Genomic DNA, 17,792 nt, shown 5'->3' with positions numbered 1-17,792 from the left:
AAATTACAGGTTTCTAATACAGAACCTTAGTAGCTCCAATGCAACTTTTGATGAGATAAAAGTTTAACACATGAAATTAGATATTTAAGTAAACATAAATATACGCTGATCAATAAAATTGGTCTCGGGAGGGGCTATCGCCCCAGCAGCCCTCCCCTTCTGGAGCCGCGCTTGCGGGCAGTACGTACCATGGGCGTCGCAAGGATATATTTTTTGGAGGGGACTGCAATTGATTTAGTTGTTGAGGAATATCCATCCCCTGGAAAAAAAAAGCGGGGGGGTCCCCTGGAAATTTGGGGTATGAAGGTGCAAAAAGGTGGTGTTTAGGCATTTTTTCTTTCCTAAATATTCTAATTATAATTGGTTGCAATATATAATTTATTTTTTTATAAAAAATATTTTCAGAGAACAAATTTTGTAAAAACACAGTGTTCACATTACCACGATTGGACTAAATGCACCATGCGCAACATATATGGGTTATATCACAGAAATCATATTAATAATATAACTACGAAACTAAACATATTACTGGAGGGGACGAAATTGAAGATTTTTATTATTGGGGGGGGGGGGGGGACGTCCCCCCCCCCCCCCCGGTTGCGAGGAGCGCCGGGCAACCCGGACGTGCGCAGGTGTTCGTGGAGTCCTCGACGGAGCTGCCCGACTGGCTGAGCGTGGGCCGGCGCTACAAGTACGGCTTCGTGGTGTCGCTGGCCATCATCGTGCGCACCATGTACTCGACGACCTCCGTGCGGGAGCTGGACGTGCACCACCGCAGGTGCCGCTTCTTCGACGAGTCCGAGCTCGCCGCCTCGCCCAAGTACTACTCCTACAACCTGTGCATGATGGAGTGCCGCAGGAGCGCGCTGCAGGACTGGTGTCGCTGCTCGCCCTACTTCTACGGGAGACTGGGTGCGTTCCCGACTGCTTCCTTGCTTCACCTTAAGGGGCCCGCCTCGTCAGGTGTGTGTGTGTGTGTGTTAGTGAGGCGGGATGATAAGCGCGACGCTCGATGGTATTTCCAGCGCCGTATCGCCTCTTAAGCGCAAGGCTCTGAACTGACGCGCAGTCTTCTCGTCGTCACAGGATAGCTGTGAAATTCAAGCGGTGACCGTAACATATTGCGGAGAAAGAAAGATAAAGGTGTAATGCAAGTTCCTTAAGTGCTTTTGAAGAATCTGTACCGGTTGTTTTACGCCTGAAAATTACTCTGAAAACATGCGTTTTAGCCATTTTAACTCTTATAAAAATACAGTTTAAAAACTTAATCCGAAATCAAAAGTACTTTTCGGCCCTCAGTGAACTCTTAAATGCTTTTCGTTAACATACCCCACTCGGATATCTTGAGTAGTTTTGAAATCGCGTTGTTGTTTTCCTGAAGCTCTGCGCACCGTGTGTGTGCCCGGGTGGGCGGGGGCCTTAAACACCCACACACACACACTGTCTGTTCGGACATATCAGTTGGGACTGAACAGTTGGAACCGTCGCGTGTGAGCAAGGACGGTAGAGACGGAACTGATGGCCTCCCGTCGAATCGGACCGTGGGCACGAGAGCCCTCAGTCAGAACTGCCGTGTGTGGTACCAGCGTCTCGCCAATCCGAACTAGTTCATCAGCTGGACGTAGTGGCAGACATCTTTGTTTATACTCTTCGGTTGCTTTGCTAATTTTTTTTTGTTTTTCTTTTTTCTAACCGAAAGTGTAACTGCAATTGCAACATCCGAAGTTTCTTCCATGTTCTACGATGGAACGATTCATCCAACAGCCACAACAACCACAAGACTGATCGTGCATGGGGGAGGCTTCAGTTCTGTCCAAACTGTAATTTCGTTCTGTTCGTTACGAGCTGAGCACCTGGACGGATCGTGTGTGCAGAGGGTACCAATTCAATCCAAACTGTCAGTTCGGACTGAGTAGTCTGCTGGACTGATCGTGTTTGGGGGCCTTAAGGCCATGTTACATGCCCGCAAGTCTGGTGTGTGTGTGTCTATATATATAAACATGTTGAAATACTTTTCAGTTTAAATTGAACATCCTCTTAGAGCAAACAGTAATGATTCCTTACAAATTCTGCACATATTTGTAAGCAATTTAAATGATAAGTACCTAAATATCAAAGATCCTAACAGGAAATAAGTGTCGTGTTACTTTTGCTGAGACACTTATAAAAACTTTTTCTGCAAGTTCAGCAACAATTTTTTAATTAATGTAAATGTTTACTTACCTCCAGACCCAAAATCCCAAAATGAGACATAATTATATTGTACATGTTATAACATATATTGTACATGTTATAACATATATTGTACATGTTATAACAAGAAGCAATTGTACAAATTAAGTTGAAGAGATAATACGTACATATATTCGCTATTGAAAACACTTTCTGTAGAAAACATAATTGATTCATTAAATATGTATATGTGAAAGTGAAAACACACAAAAATAGTGTTAATTGAAATCAACTATTTGCCAAAATATGTGAGTGGAATGTTCATGACAGCAGATGAAAAAAGACACACTATCCTTGCAATAGATAACACTTGTAACAAAAACTTTTTTTTGCTCTAATTACATATTTGTAAATAAAATCTCATCATTTTTAAGACAAGCAGTTATTTGTAATTTTTTTTACTATTGTAAAGTACTAGGCCCAAAATAGCATATATTTTTAGCAGCAGGGCCTAATAGGTAATCATTTTTTTTAATTTTATAATATTTAAAACAATTTGAACCGATTTGATGATGTGCCTACTAAGAGAGATATGAATTTTTTTTTTGTCCTCCTATTCCTGTTTTTTCCACCCCTTGCCGTTATGGTGGTCGTATAAAAAATTTATTTGGACAAAAGTTCAAACGTTCAAACAGATGAAATATTTTTCAAATCATAAGAGTTACAATGATTTTTCTGTTTTTTCAAAAAACCTCCATTTCTACTTATTTGGTGGCATTACACCTATATTACTTTTTTATAAATATCTGTTTGGAAGTGATTTTTTTCAAAATCACGGCAGTTATCGTGTCTATAAAAATGTGATATGCATACACACACACACTGTCCCTTGAACCTTAAAAAATATTTTTTGTGACTAATCTTCAAGGTCAGGCACCAGCCTGCTGCCTGAGGGAGAAACACGAGAGGGGTGTTTGGGGGAAGGGGGGTGTTTACATATAGCCCCTCCTACCCCCACCCCCTGAATTTCTAAGCAATCCTAAAAAAAAATCTACCATGCTCACCAACAAAAGGAAAGAATTTGAAAGCAAACAGCAGACAAAGATGTTCTACATCCCCTTCACCCCCCCCACCCCCACCTAAGAATGGAAATTCTGAATATGCTCCTGACAGTAAGCAGTGATCAAGCATCCCTTTTATCTTAATTTAGGCTATATTCGTATTTTGAAGTAACGCTTTTAACACATAACAATGCACTTTTACAGGGTATTTACAAACTATCATATCAATTTTTTTTTGCAGAAATGCAGTGCCAAATCTGTAGAGTTGATAGTTCAGCCCAGGGGCGCAACAACTAAATTTAGAAAGGGGGGGCAATATGCCTTTTTATAAAGAATCATCGATACCCCCTATTGAAGCGGGGGTCCTCCCCCGGGAAAATTTGTATTTCAAGGTGAAAAATGGTGCTATTTAAGCAGTTTTATTATCTAAAAATTGATTACACAGCATTTTCTTTGCCCCCACTACAAGGTTTCAGAGGGGGGGGGGAAATACTCTGCCCCCCCCCCCCCCCCCCCAGTTGTTGCGCCCCTGGTTCAGCCCATTTATAAATACCTCGGGCATTACCCCTCTTATATTTACTTGATAGAGCTAGAGGCAGCGGGAGCGTCAAAATAATAGTGGGCTTCGAACCACTTGGATACAGACTCGGTGCTCCCAAATTTGAATCATGCCAGAGTGCTGGGAACGAACCAATGGCCTTCGCCAAATAAACATGACGCGTCATAGAGATCACAACCACCGTGGACTTTTAAAACCCCTTTCGACACCCATCATGGGAGGGGCGGTAGTCAGTCCAAGAACCTTCCAGTAAATAACAGTACCACCATTAATGACTGCATCATCGGCTTATCAGGGCAAAGTCATCTTACCGACACCACGAATAACATAAGTAGTGGGAACTCTTCGATTTGGGAATACAAAAAAAAAATAGAAGTACAGAAGTAAAGGAGTCATCTCGATTCTTCTTGATGAGCAGAAATTTATGCTTGTGTGACCTTGGTGATTGTCACAGTCAAAATATTTTCTTTCATATTTGTCCTCTCAACAGTACTCACAACCCGGTCTGTCATTTAACAGCGTGAATGTGTTAATCAATCACTTTTTAACTATAAATTTGGTTATATAAAACCTTGGAGGTACTTATTTCTTCCATTTATAATATACATTGTTCTGTTGCAGGGAGAAAATGTGACGACTGATTGAAACATAGATTTTGAATCTTAACTTTATGATTATAGTATTTATTTAGGTTATTAATATATGTATGATTTTATAGATTGGAAATATCAATATGGTTTCCATAATACCAAGTAGAACTTAAAACCGTTTTAAAACGTTTATAATGTTCTGTTTTTGCTGAATACATTTTTGGAATATTTGTTTGTTATATTAAAAATAAATCGAAGGGTTGCTTTTAGTCTCATTTGATGTACTTGAAATTAAAAATCTTACTCTGAAGATAAAGTTCTAGTTAAAGTTGACCTTTAATGTCAAAAGTAAAGTCACCTGTCATTGCTGCCACCTTTGACCATTGCATCCTAGTATCTAGTATCCTGTTGACTATTCTTCCCTGCATTGTCTGCAGTTCCATACATAAACTACCATTTTATTTTTAATAAGCTCGAATTATCATTTGGAGATTAGTGAAGTAAAGGTTTTAAAATTTTGATTCTGTTATTGTGCAAGAAAAACCAAGGAAAACTCTATATTGATGCTTATTACAGTAAATCTCACTTTTTTTTTTAGGTAATATTACTGAATGTGGAGTGAAAGGAATGTTATGCATCGCTAAGCACATTGGTAAGTGAAAAAGTGTTATTATTTGTTAAGTGCTCAATATTGATCATAAATCCTATTTGCAAGATTTCTAATCACCCTGTTCATTTTATATTCATTGTTTAAGATCAGCTGAAAGCAATTGCAGATACAACGTGTAAATGCTACCAGACATGTGATGTAGACAGCTATGGAATTCTAGAAGAAATATCTACAGAAGTTTCTGATGAGTAGGTACAAACTACAAAATTTTACGTAGGTGTAACCTGCTTTGCTTTCACGTAACTCGCTTGTTCATTTAATTATTTTCTTTTACTCTAAGAATAATTTTAAGTCTATCAGAGTGTTCATTAATTTTATTACAGTTTTTGTAACAAAAACCAAAAAAAGTAAAGATTAACAGTAATGTCAGTTTTATGTCAAATAAAATTTACAGAAATACATTTTCCTGTAAAAATATTATTAAGTTTTTAATTCTTGCCGAAGTCACAAGGACATTTGTGTTGCTGGAGAAGTTATATTGGGTGGAAATATATTTCTTGAGAAATATTATTATTTTTGTTTGATATAATTTATTCGTTCACGGCAGGTTTGATTTTTTTGGTGGGACCCGATTCGAATGGACACTGCCCACCTTCCCGAACATCAGGTTGAAAAAAGACGTTTTGTTCTCCTCCACGAATCTTCTGGGTAAGTACACAATTGAATGTGGTATGCATTATTAGTTTCTACTCATTCAAATATTGAAGCTTATTTTACTATGACTGTTTTATAAATATGCTCAAAGAATTAGCAGATGCAACAAAAAAAAAAATTACACATCATTTAGCATACCTACTCATATTTTCGGCTTAATAATACAACTTCATTCCTTTTCTGCTCGTTTATGTAATAAAATGAACTCGTTTCTAAATTTTCTACAATACTATTCGGAGTCAGAACAAATTCTGATGTTATTAATTTTTGATCAAATAATTGTGCCAGCAACCAGTTGTAATATTCTTCAATGATGAAATTAAGTTATTCACAATCTTCTTTATCCAAACAGATACTATCACTATAGTCTACTAAATGACTTCACAAAGCAAAAATTCCTTATGGATGCCCAGATCATTCTCTAAAAATTCTTAATGTTGATGCAGCACTTATGACTCATTCCACAGCGGCTCCCCCTTTAAAAAAAAAAAAAAAAAACGCACACACACACAAAGTGTGGGCCAAAGTATTGCCAGCCGTCAGTGTGGTAAAGACTAGTGCGAGATGTGATCAGAATCAGTGGAAAAAGGAAATAGAGGACAGGATTATGTACCAAGGGGGTGCGGCCAAAGAAGCTGAAAAATATCCTTAGGCACAGGCACAAATTTGTGAGTGCTCTACCCGTTCAAAATATGTTTGACCACGTAGTGCTTAAGCGAGTAATACGCAGATACAAGCATCAGCATCATTACGATGATTGGTGCTTTCGATACAGTTAGTGTATAACCGAAGCCATGCTGAGTCGACTCTGGTTACACCTACTTTTAGGCTCTACAGGTCCGTTTTCAAATACGCATTCCCGTCGAACTATGAAGCCCGGCTTGCAAGACCTTTGGTCCATACTATACACAATATTGAATACTTGAACAGCTACTGACACGAGAAGGGAAAATGAGCAGGATTGGTATCGTGTTAAAAATGAAATTGAACGAAAACCAATTTCTGGGAACACAAAAAACCAAACTCTATTATAAAAAAACCCAAAGTACAAACATACAATTTTGTGTGTGTGTGTGTGTGTGTGTGTGTGTGTGTGTAATCACTTGCTGTAAAATAATAACACTCAACCTTTCTTCTGTTAATTTCCCAATTACTTATTTTAACTAAATTTCAATTTTTTTATTTTTTTGAGTGAGCTTAAATGCAACATAATATTCTTAATTACTTACATTATGTATACTTTATTTTTGTTTCAGAGGCATTTGGAGGCACAGTGAACCTATTCCTTGGAGCTAGCATTCTGAGTGGAATTGAAATCATTTACTATTGCACAATTCATCTCTTCTTTTTTATATTTAAAAAAAAGAACCCTATACATTTCTAGAAACAAGTGTTGTAGACGACATACATATATATGTAAAGAGTTATCGTTTGTTTGTTTTGGAGGTTTTTTTGTTTTTTATACAAATTTACAATTTTACTTTGATCTGGATAAAATTTTCCACACTTGACCTTCAAAAGAAGAGAGGTCACTGTCTACGTGAGCTTTTAAAAAAACCCCGGTCCCTCATTGCATTGTTAATGATTTCTTAATTTCCTGGAAAAAGTTATTTCATTGTTACTGTTATATTTACTTTTGGATCTTAATATTATACTATATATTATATATATAACATACTAAAAGAGGCCTCTTCACAATGTGTAAAATCTGGGTAATGCTGGGTACTACCAATATTATAATATTATATTATATTACCATAATAATTATTATAATATAAATGCGAAAGTGTGTTTGTCTGGCCTTCTTTCACGCAGCAATGAAGCAGCAGAGCAACATGATTTTTTTTCATATAGATAGTTTATGGGCCGGAGAGTGACCTAGACTACATATCATTTTATTATGAAATTCCATCCCTAAGGGAGCGAAAAAGGAGTGAATTCTGTTTTATAATAGAAAATCATGGGAGGTCATAGACACACAGTGAGTTTGAGTCATTTCTCTATGTCCGCCACCAGGTCTGGCCACTTCATATACTTCTCCTTGGCGAAACCCATCCGCTTAGTGAAGCTGCAGCTACTAGCAAACTAATGGCGCTAATAACTGTTTAGTTTAGAACTTTGTAAATAGATAAGAGTTGCCTTGAATTTGTAAACCAATATCTTTTGGTGCGTCCGTCACGTCTTGCCTAGGGGTTACCTGCCTTCCCACAAAATGAAGCTGAAGATTGACTTCCCAGTTTTGTTGATGCATAGTTTTGATGCACCGAGATTGTGCAATCAGTGGGACTTTAAAATCAAAATTCCTGGTTTTTTAAGTTTTTGTCTCACAGACTTGAAACTCTGTGGTGATAATCCTTATGTGTGTGTGTGTGTGTGTGTGTGTGTGTATGTGTGTATGTGTGTATGTATGTATGTATGTATATATATATATATATATATATATATATATATATACACACACACACACACACATGCACACACATGCATACATACTACATACATATATACTTTCCATGGTACAACAAACGTAAACTTACTAGTCTTCATTCATTTTTAACAAATTTACTTTTCAAATATGTAAATATTTACAGTACAGAAGATGAATCACATTTCTGGTGAAATAATAATGGTATTTATTTGGTAGAATTGTTTTTGCAGCAATACGCAAGACCACAATGAGTGATTTTATGTGAGAATATATCTCAAACAAATTGTTATGGTGAAGTTTTTATTTCGATGACTATCACTACTGCTTGCAAATGCACAAGCAACAGTTGACTGTCTCTCTGTAACACCAAGAAGTAACAATTTTTAGAGCAAGATAAAATATGAATTTCTGTCATTAAAAAAAATTTGATTAACCTTTGTGATATGGCTTAGAAATTAAATGCCATCTAAATCATGATAGTGTTTTTTGTGCATTTTAATAGACAGTTAAAAATATATATTCCACAAAAACAATTTTTAAAAATAATACCAGTTGTATCGCAGCTGTTAAAACAAATTAAACATGCACAGAGAAATATGTTAGATTTTTTTAAATTTATTGTTCATGTTTAATATAATATGGTTGATTCAATTAATAGGGACAATATTATATGGTGAATTGCAATAAAACCAAAATAACACAGAAAATATGTCTATACACCATATAACACGACATTCATTAATACACCACAAAACACCGAAATGCTATTAAAATCATTAAACTCATCAGCAATTTCAATCAAAACTTTACTCTAATGACTAATACATAATTTTTTAAATATTAATTTCAATGAAAGTAAATTCATTTAGCAATACATTTGTTCCACAATTTAATTTTAAAAATGGGAAAAGTTTACTTTTCTACCACACTTTTATTAGCTAAATCTGTATGTATGAATGAATGGACTATGTAATAAAATCCATCCATTCAATTTTTACCCACTTTTTGACGTCCAAATTTTTTGAAATTTTGCATACATATAAAGAACCTTTGACAATACGATATTTTGTTAACTTAAGACCTTAAGTGTTAATGGGGAGTTGGGAGGAGGGAATCCAGAGGGTCAAAAAAAACCACTAATTTAGAGCTATGGGTAATAACCAGGCTTTTTCTGTATACATGAGATCGGCGCACGGTGGGAAGTTGCCCCAGGGTCGACTGTTATTATGGGGGAAGGGGAGGGGGAGAGGGGAGGGGGGGTCAAAGACCCAAAATTTCAAAAAATTTTAAAACTCAATGCTTTTTTGATTTAGAGTGTTTCCGATCCAAAAGGTCAGGTTATAGTAGAAAAAAAAACCTAAATTTAAATTTTATTTTTTAATATTTAGTTCATTCAACAATATAAGTGTTTTTTTTTTTTTAGTTTTTTTTTTTTCAACTATAAGTTTATTAATCTTGCAACTGAAACACGTCTGGATGTGATTCTTCATCAATGTTTCGGCATGTATTGCAATCACCATCTTCAGGGTGCCGGCAACTACAGCATGTGCCAAAACATCGCTGAAGAATGAAAGGCATGACTCAAGCTCAGAAGAAAATAGCAGTGAAAGCCTGCAAAACCAAACTAATGTGCATGTGCTCTACTTAGTTTTGTTTTACATGTAAAAAAATTAATTTGGAACTACACTAGCTTTGGACACTCCTTTTACAGAACTTGTAGCATCCACCACACAATATTATTTTCATCTTACAGAGTTTTTATTTACTTATGTTATGATGCTGCATTCTAAACAAAATTGTGGATGACTTGTGCTCGTTCCAGCAAAGGTTCAAACCAGGCTTTTGACAATGTCATGATATAAATCACATCATCACCATCACTTTCCCTCAGCGAATGTTGCAACCACGTATTCTGACAGAAGGGTTTGAGCAGGTTCTTCTGTCATTACATTTAAATCTATTCTGTTCCTCCCCCCTTCAATTACCACAAAACACCTCATTCTTTTCCCGGTGGTGACGAATAATAAAATAGTGACAATTCAGCACTGGTGGAATGAACGGGTGGGGGCAATGGTAGTACCCCGAGATAAAACACTGGCTCAAAGCAACATCTGCCATATTTATCACTGTTAAAAAATCCTTGTTTGAACTCAAAAAGGTAATTGAGCCTTAATCATCTTGTTGGAAGGCAAGCAATGTTCTCTCAAAACACTGTGGTCCCGCAATCTGTAATTTGCTAATTAATCAACAGCTCTTTGACATGACGAAGTTCACAATGACTCTTGAAACAGATGCCACCAAAAGTTATAAAGCAAACTTCTATAATACATAACTCTTCTGGTCAAAGGTTGCTGCAGTTTGGGCGGTAAAAATATATGGAAATATTGCTTGTTGTGAAATTCACCAATTCAATTTATCAGCATTTTCTGTGGCTATATTATTAAGTCAAGTTAATGTATTTAAAAACACATTTTAAAGTAAAATTTAATGCACTAGAACCAGATAATTTTTTAAACAATTTTTTTTATAAATATAAATTATAAACTCTTAACCCTTATCCGGAGACGTGGGGTCTCCGTGACCCCAGCAAAACTTTAACTTTTTGCCATCTATGTGCAGTTCAAGGCACTTGCTTGTGGTACCATCTACCTTTCGCTTGGATATCACATAGTCTCCTCCTGCAGTGTCAGATTTGTTTACGCTTTTTTTTTTTTTTTTTTTTTTTGTCTCAGGCGGGGGCGCCAAACAACCAAGGTTGGAACCTTAATGGGAGAGAAACAGGGGAGTAGCGAAAACAGACCGAAGGAAGAAACAAGATAACCAGGGGTCACAGAATCATAAAATTACGTGATTATGGGAAAGAAAAGCAGAGATCGCCCGAAAAATTTCAGGTGACGAAACTAATAGAGCTTCCGGGAATTTGAGCGGGAACGGAACGCGTAGGACACCCAAATCATGAAAAAAGAAAGAACGGTCCAGAAGAAGGGGACACTCCAGCAATATATGATTTAAATCGGCCGTAGGGGCACCGCACGAACAGGTTGCTGAGGGCAGTATACGAAGCTTAAAGAGGTGGGAGGGAATAGCAGCATGGTGGGTGCGTAGGCGGAAGGAGGTGACATAAACGTTCCTGCCAAACCGACCGAACCTACGCAAGATGTCATCATCTAAATTAGGGTGTAAAGAAGTATAGAGTGAGTCATGGGAAAGTACATAAGAGTGCCAGACATCTTCCCACTCACGATAAATAAGGCGGCGCAACATAGGGAGAAGCGTGACCGGGGAAGTCTGAGTAACCGCCGTACCCTCTTCAGACGCCAATTTCGCCAACTTGTCAGCCATTTCATTCCCAGGTATACCCACGTGACCCGGGATCCATATGAAGGAAACTGGTGAGCCATTTTTGTTTACGCTGTCTGGCGCTAGATATCAGGTCGCAAAGATAACTTGGGGTCGTAGTGGCACCACGTCACCAGTTATGTTTCTATCTCAGAAGTGATAAAAAGGCTTCTAAACGAACTTGTGTACGTGTGGGTGATCCAGATTATGACGAAACTATTTCTAAGTGATTGAAAGATATTTTTAGTGACTTAAGTGATCAAAGTGTGTGTGGAAAAGAAATGTGTGATGTTTGCAGAGCAAACAAATACTCTACTACAGAGTGACTTTTCGTAAAAAATTAATTTTTCCAAACAATGTTCGGCTAATATAATATATTATGTAAAAATGCCATTTTCAAAATATATAAGTATGCATGTGCTTTCTAGTTAGCTAGATTATATATTTTGCTGCATTGGTTATGCAAGGAAAATATTTGGAGAGGAAAAAAGTAATTTCTTTTTTTTTTGAAAATTATCTGTTGTAGATTTTATGAAAAGTTCTTATTATTCATAGAAGTTTTCTAGATTTTGTTTTGTCACTATATCTATATTGAATAGCAAATAAAACTTTTAGGCTACCATCTGCTTATTTTTTTTAAAAAAGCAATTATAACAAATAGGCATTTTTAGATTTATTTGAGCAAGCAACAATGGAAAAAATTGTATTTTATAATTGGTGAATAATTATTTGCTAATTTATTTTTTAATTTAATAAATAAGTATAAAAAAGGCATTAAATAATTTTACATGTAACAAAAATAATTTCTAATCAGTTAACTTCTACAAAACATTTTGGGGTCTGAGGGGCACCACGTCACCAGATATGTCAAATATTTTCACGTCTCCGGCTAAGGGTTAAAAAACAATTTCACATCAAATTTCATAACAAAACTGATGGAAAGACCTAGCTGTACTATTCAAAAAAATAATGAAGACAATTTAAAATTAATGGTCAAATAAATATAAATATATATAATTTATTTTCTCTATGTGTCTGTATGTGTATAGTTTATATATAAATTTTTTGGGTATAAATAATTTTATTTGATTAGTATTCTGCAAAGGTGCAGTTATCAGTTCAGATTTTTATTTCCCATTTTCTATTTACTATCTGCAGTCTTCTGCCAAACATTGGGCAAACAGAGCACAGAAGGCATAACTGTTTACCTGAATTAAGCTATTTTATCACTTTATTAAAATTATTAGCTATGTAACATAAAAAAAAACACACAACAGGGGCCCGTTTCACAAAGCTACAAGTTTGTTTGTAACAAGTAAATCCTGACAAACTTGTAAAAAAAAATGTAAACATGGTGTTTCACAAAACTACAAGTGGACACTTGTGATTACAAGTGAATTTGGACAAGTTACAAGAAAAATACTTGTTGCGGACAAGTGCAGTGCTTGTTACCAACAAGATAATGGCTCAAACTTGTAGGTTACAATTGTTGTGAACAAGTCTTTTTTTACAAGTCTCAGTAGGTAGGTAGACTGCTCTACAAGTGAGTTTAAAACATTAATTTGAAGGGAAAATGTGGTCTAGTTCTTCTGAAGATGAAGAGAATCCACCAAAAAGGAGAAGAATTTTCAGAGAAAGAATAAATGGCAATTTTCAGTCAGTGCATGAATTTAATGAACGGTTTCGGATGAATGCAGTGAAAATGGAACAGTTGCATGAGGACATTGGGCACATATTATTTCACCCCACAAACCGGTCTCAAGCATTACCTTCAAAATTACAGTTATGCATTGGTTTGCATTGGCTAGGCAATGGGGGACAATACCATGTCATTGCAGATGCACATGGAGTGAGCAAGGCAAGTGTGTGTAGATGTGTGAAGAGTGTTGTGAATGCAGTAAATGAAGTAAAATTTTCCATTGTCATAAAGTGGCCTGAGAATGTTCTCAACGTCTCTGCAAAATTCTTTGCTGTGGCGCATTTCCCACAAGTACATAATAGGATGTGTTGATGGCACACTAATTAAAATAGATGCTCCACCTGCCTATGTGTTTGCTTTTGTAGATAGAAATGGTAATCACTCCATAAATTGCATGATAGTTTGTGGTCCAAATATGGAAATCTACTTTGTGAGTGCCAAATGGCCTGGCAGCGTCCATCATGCGAGAGTATTAAGGAACAGTAGCCTGTTCCGAACAATGGAAGGGGGCTGGCGTCCAATCCCAAATGCCATCATCCTTGGTGACTCTGGTTACCCTTTGCTGCAATGGCTTATCACGCCAACCGTAAACTGTGTGCTTGCTGGAAGCTTGGCATTTAACAGAGCACATAAAAAAACAAGACGCATTGTTGAGAATGTGTTTGGAAATCTCAAAGAGAAGTTCCCTTGTCTCAATTATCTTCGACTGTCACCACTTTATGCTGCTAATGTATTTAAGTGTTGTGCAACACTTTGCAACATTTCACGTGAGGGGGAGTACATTGACCTATCAGCAGTCAATCATGAAGAACCTATGGAAAATGAAATTGTTGAAGAGGTTAACCATGCGCCTCCAAATGCAAGACAAAGATTGCAGGAACTACTGAATTACTTCAACCACTAACATTTTGCATGAACATTAATAGAGCTACTGTGGCAGAAAATGAAAAACATTGACACAATGAAGCATGTATTTTAAAAAATTTGTTCTACAGACATTGTTTAAATATCATCAATATCATATAGCCTAAATTAAATGTACTTAGTGCTCTTAAGTAATTTCAGTTTGTACATGCGATGGTTTGTATCATCTACTCAGTCTACCAAATAAGAAACAGACGTTAATGATTCTGTAAACTTAGAGGGAGCAAGATCTAGTTCCTTTTCTAACTTCAAAATTTGCAATGTCTTAAGGTAGTTTTCCTTCTCCAGAAATTCCACCTGCAACATCAGCTTCTTCTTCTTCAGCTGATGCAGTGGCTCTTGTGACAATGGGTCTTGAGAATCATTTCTTTTCTTCTTTGTCCCTTCATTATTTCCTGTAGGTGTACTAACTAATTCACTAACATTCCCTGCATTTTCAACAACTTCAAATGTATATGCTTCAGGCATGACTGTTTCAATGATGTCTTCAACACCTACAGCTTCCCACGTCTCAGTAACACCAAGACTTTGAATGACAGGGCTATCCTTTCCAATAATATCTAAAACTAAGATATCCACTTCAGCGTATTTGCAGTCAGGACCACCTGCTGCTCCAGTCTTCTTTCGGTTATCAACCTTTTTCTGTAAAATAAACAAAATATATAAACATATACTATACATTTTAAAACTAACTCCAAGCAAATTAATGTAAATGATATGCTTTGGTGTTGAGTGCCTTAGAATTAGTAATTATATTTATTATAGCCCATTTGTGTACTATTCGAGAGGTAACTGTAATTTTATGTAAATACACAAATAAATATACACACATACCATTGTTGATTTCTTTAGGTTCTGCCACAATACATCACGAGTGTAAGTCCATTCTTTATCAGCCGCCACCAACCCCAAACTGCCACATTGAGTATGAATTTCTTTCCAGCATGATGTTTTCATTTCCTTTGTTAAGGTACAAGAAAATGGTCCAAACAGTGTCTCCTTCTTATCTCTGATTTCTTGTAGGATAAGAATCTTATTAGCGACTGCAAAATGTTTAGACATTTTTATCATGTGAATGTACTTCTGAATATAGGTTATGTTTATACTTGTTACCGACAACACTTGTTGCGGACAAGTCTAGTTGGTAACAAGAATTGTTACGGACAAGTCTTGTCACCAACAAGTTTTCCAAAGATACAAGAAACACTTGTTGCTGACAACTTGTAGTAATAAGTACTTGTTACACACAATTGTGGCGACAAGACTTGTACATTCGTGAAACGGACAGATGTGACTTAGCGCTCACTCCGCTTTTGCTTTAGTGTAATGTTTAAGAAACGTTATCAACATTTGGAATTTTTAGAATTTTATTTCAATTTTCTGAGAAAAACTCTTACCTGGTACAATTTCCACTTTGATGACATATTTTCTAATGGACCCTGTAAACCAAAATCAATGGTTTTAAAATTTAAAGCCTATTATTTAAATTTAAAAAGTCTCATTCGTAAAAATGCAACAAAGACGATACAGAACATATACTGAGTTACCAAAAGTTATCACGCTTGAAATAAAATTAAATACGTGATAGCAATTACAAATATGATAAATAAAATTTCCACACGAAAAAAAAAAAATCATATGAAACATTAGCACCATAAGGAATATTCTCATCGCAAGTTTAAAAAGCGTTCACAGCTGCAGGAACACGTCGTCTCTGACTTCGTCCAGGAAGAGCAGGGCGAACACGTCGTCGTAGAACCGAGGGTAGTACTGGCACGCCCTCTGGCAGTCAGGCGCCCAGTTCATCTCCAGCAGCTTGGGCTGCACAGCGCGGCGCCCGTCGCCGTCCGCCCGCCACGCCAGCATGACGTCGGCCGCGTACAGGGCGCGGGACAGAGGGCACCGGCCGATGCCGCGCGGGGGCCGCTCGCTTGCCGCCATGTCCAAGACCGCACGCAGCATGGACACTATGTCCCGCTCCACGTCCGACCAAACCAAACCGTGCTGGGCCTCGAACTCGGGCACAAACTCGTCGCATCGCTTGTGGTAGAGCTCTGCCCCTCTCTCGTAGTTCATGACCGTAAAGTGCTTGTCATACACGTCCAGGCCGTCCAAATCGAACGCCGCGTTGGCGAAGCGGAGGTAAAACTTCCTGTGCACGTAGGCGACCACGGGGCACATGCTTTTCAGCAGCACTACGTACCTCACGTCGAACTTAACACCGCCGCATCCCGGGCGGTAGTACAGCACCGGGTCTTCCACGTATTTCTGAGCAATTTTGGGACCGGTAAAGGGTAACCTCACGATGCAGTTTATGTCGTTGGTGATGTGTGTGTCCAGTCCTCGGGCCAAGTTCCAAGGCTTGCAAATCCAATGATTGTCCAGACCTTTAGCTTCCCTGTGTTGGAAATAACTGACGAATTTGGGAAGCTCTGTCTTCAAATTGTACGTAGTCGGAAGCCACAATGGATATGTTTCCAGTGACAGAGAATCACAGCCGGTCCCATTATTAACACGACGACAAACAATGGCCAGTAAGTCTTTAATAGTTATAACATGTTCATACGGAAACTGGTTAACAAACTTAACAATTTTTGACTCGCTTAACTTTTCATAATCACGGAAATGTGTCGTATACCACAAGATATTTGCAGTTTCTTCGTCATCCGTAATTTCAAATCTAGGATCTGAAAGATATTCATTCACCAAAGAGTATTCAGAATAAACTTTTAATTTTTCTGCGCTAGCTGAAGACCTTATGTCTGCACCATCATTCCAACTACTACAAATAGTCTCCTGAATGTGTCCTTCAAGAAAATACTCATCATCTGGTTCTGACTGTGTGAAATCTTCATTAAGAAATAAAGAAGTGATCCATGGAAGCAAACAGGCAGTTCTTACCAATGGATCTCTTTCAGGACCTTCAACAAAATCAATAGTAACTTCACCACCAATTTCGACATTCTTAACTGGAAACAGTATAGAATAAGGAATTTGATCAGGCAGATAAAAAAAAGGAATACATCTAAAGGTCGGTTCATCTGAATGCTGTATCGCTGAACCAAATTCATCCATTATATACCACACCGGGAGCCTTGCACTTTCATCTGTTGGTGACCTAATGGTGTAAGTACGATTGAACCGCCACATTTCTCTCATGACCAACTTAACTGATTCTTCCTCCGTGACACAAGGGCTGATCCCCATGAGGTTCAGCATCCTGTCGAGCAGGCCCGGTATCCGCTCGAGGTGAAGCCGCGCTTCACCACCCCTGTAGGTCCATGCATGGTCAATGAGATATATGTGTGTGGGGTCTTCAACTTGAACTCCACCTGCCGCATTTACGATTACCTTACACGAAGGTCTGCTACCATCGTCTGGTTCTATCTTCATTATATTGAAGGTGTTGCCAGCATCGAAAACTTCATCTGCAACTTTATTACACAATGTTTGCCAAAAATGCTCAGGGACACAAGACGCCTCGAGCTGACTCCTATGCAATGCCAAAAATGTTCCATATACAGACATCCCGTCAATTATCAACATCTTTACTTTCAAAAGAATAAAAATTATCAATAAAAGTTGAAAATCTAGTAGATCGATAACATAACCTACAAAGTATACTTACCCCTTAACTTCAACCATGAACTAGAGTTGAAATTTGAGTAGACTATCTCATTACTTTTGCACAAA

At 37.4% G+C, this 17,792-nt stretch overlaps 3 protein-coding genes across 3 annotated transcripts; 1 reads left to right on the top strand and 2 right to left on the bottom strand.

Annotated features, from left to right (window-relative positions):
- Positions 1–839: 839 nt before the first annotated feature.
- On the top strand, positions 840–7,343 carry LOC134538034 (sodium channel protein Nach-like). Its single transcript, XM_063379008.1, has 5 exons — positions 840–915; positions 4,984–5,037; positions 5,141–5,243; positions 5,603–5,703; positions 6,966–7,343. Exons 1-5 carry the CDS (start codon positions 846–848, stop codon positions 7,091–7,093), a joined length of 456 nt encoding a protein of 151 aa, XP_063235078.1. The 5' UTR covers positions 840–845; the 3' UTR covers positions 7,094–7,343.
- A 4,805-nt stretch (positions 7,344–12,148) lies between these two features.
- On the bottom strand, positions 12,149–15,344 carry LOC134538339 (uncharacterized). The gene is made up of 2 exons (XM_063379575.1): positions 14,934–15,344; positions 12,149–14,741 (listed from the first exon to the last, which is right to left on the bottom strand). The coding sequence occupies exons 1-2, from the start codon at positions 15,168–15,170 to the stop codon at positions 14,271–14,273; spliced, it is 708 nt and encodes a 235-aa protein (XP_063235645.1). The 5' UTR covers positions 15,171–15,344; the 3' UTR covers positions 12,149–14,270.
- A 104-nt stretch (positions 15,345–15,448) lies between these two features.
- On the bottom strand, positions 15,449–17,755 carry LOC134538338 (tubulin--tyrosine ligase-like protein 12). The gene has a single exon (XM_063379574.1). It carries the CDS (start codon positions 17,643–17,645, stop codon positions 15,789–15,791), a length of 1,857 nt encoding a protein of 618 aa, XP_063235644.1. The 5' UTR covers positions 17,646–17,755; the 3' UTR covers positions 15,449–15,788.
- Positions 17,756–17,792: the final 37 nt, after the last annotated feature.

The sequence above is a fragment of the Bacillus rossius genome, chromosome 13, assembly GCF_032445375.1.
Source record: "Bacillus rossius redtenbacheri isolate Brsri chromosome 13, Brsri_v3, whole genome shotgun sequence".
Taxonomy (NCBI): Eukaryota; Metazoa; Arthropoda; class Insecta; order Phasmatodea; family Bacillidae; genus Bacillus; species Bacillus rossius.
This window is presented reverse-complemented; position numbering and strand designations above follow the sequence as displayed.

What these genes read in the sequence shown, in the direction of transcription:
- LOC134538034 (XM_063379008.1), top strand. Translation starts at nt 846, where the DNA reads ATGATGGAGTGCCGCAGGAGCGCGCTGCAGGACTGGTGTCGCTGCTCG. An exon ending in CTACTTCTACGGGAGACTGG is followed by an intron (nt 916 to 4,983) that starts GTGCGTTCCCGA and finishes TTTTTTTTTTAG; the next exon opens with GTAATATTACTGAATGTGGA. An exon ending in ATGCATCGCTAAGCACATTG is followed by an intron (nt 5,038 to 5,140) that starts GTAAGTGAAAAA and finishes TCATTGTTTAAG; the next exon opens with ATCAGCTGAAAGCAATTGCA.
- LOC134538339 (XM_063379575.1), bottom strand. Translation starts at nt 15,170, where the DNA reads ATGATAAAAATGTCTAAACATTTTGCAGTCGCTAATAAGATTCTTATC. An exon ending in ACCTAAAGAAATCAACAATG is followed by an intron (nt 14,742 to 14,933) that starts GTATGTGTGTAT and finishes TTTATTTTACAG; the next exon opens with AAAAAGGTTGATAACCGAAA.
- LOC134538338 (XM_063379574.1), bottom strand. Translation starts at nt 17,645, where the DNA reads ATGTTGATAATTGACGGGATGTCTGTATATGGAACATTTTTGGCATTG.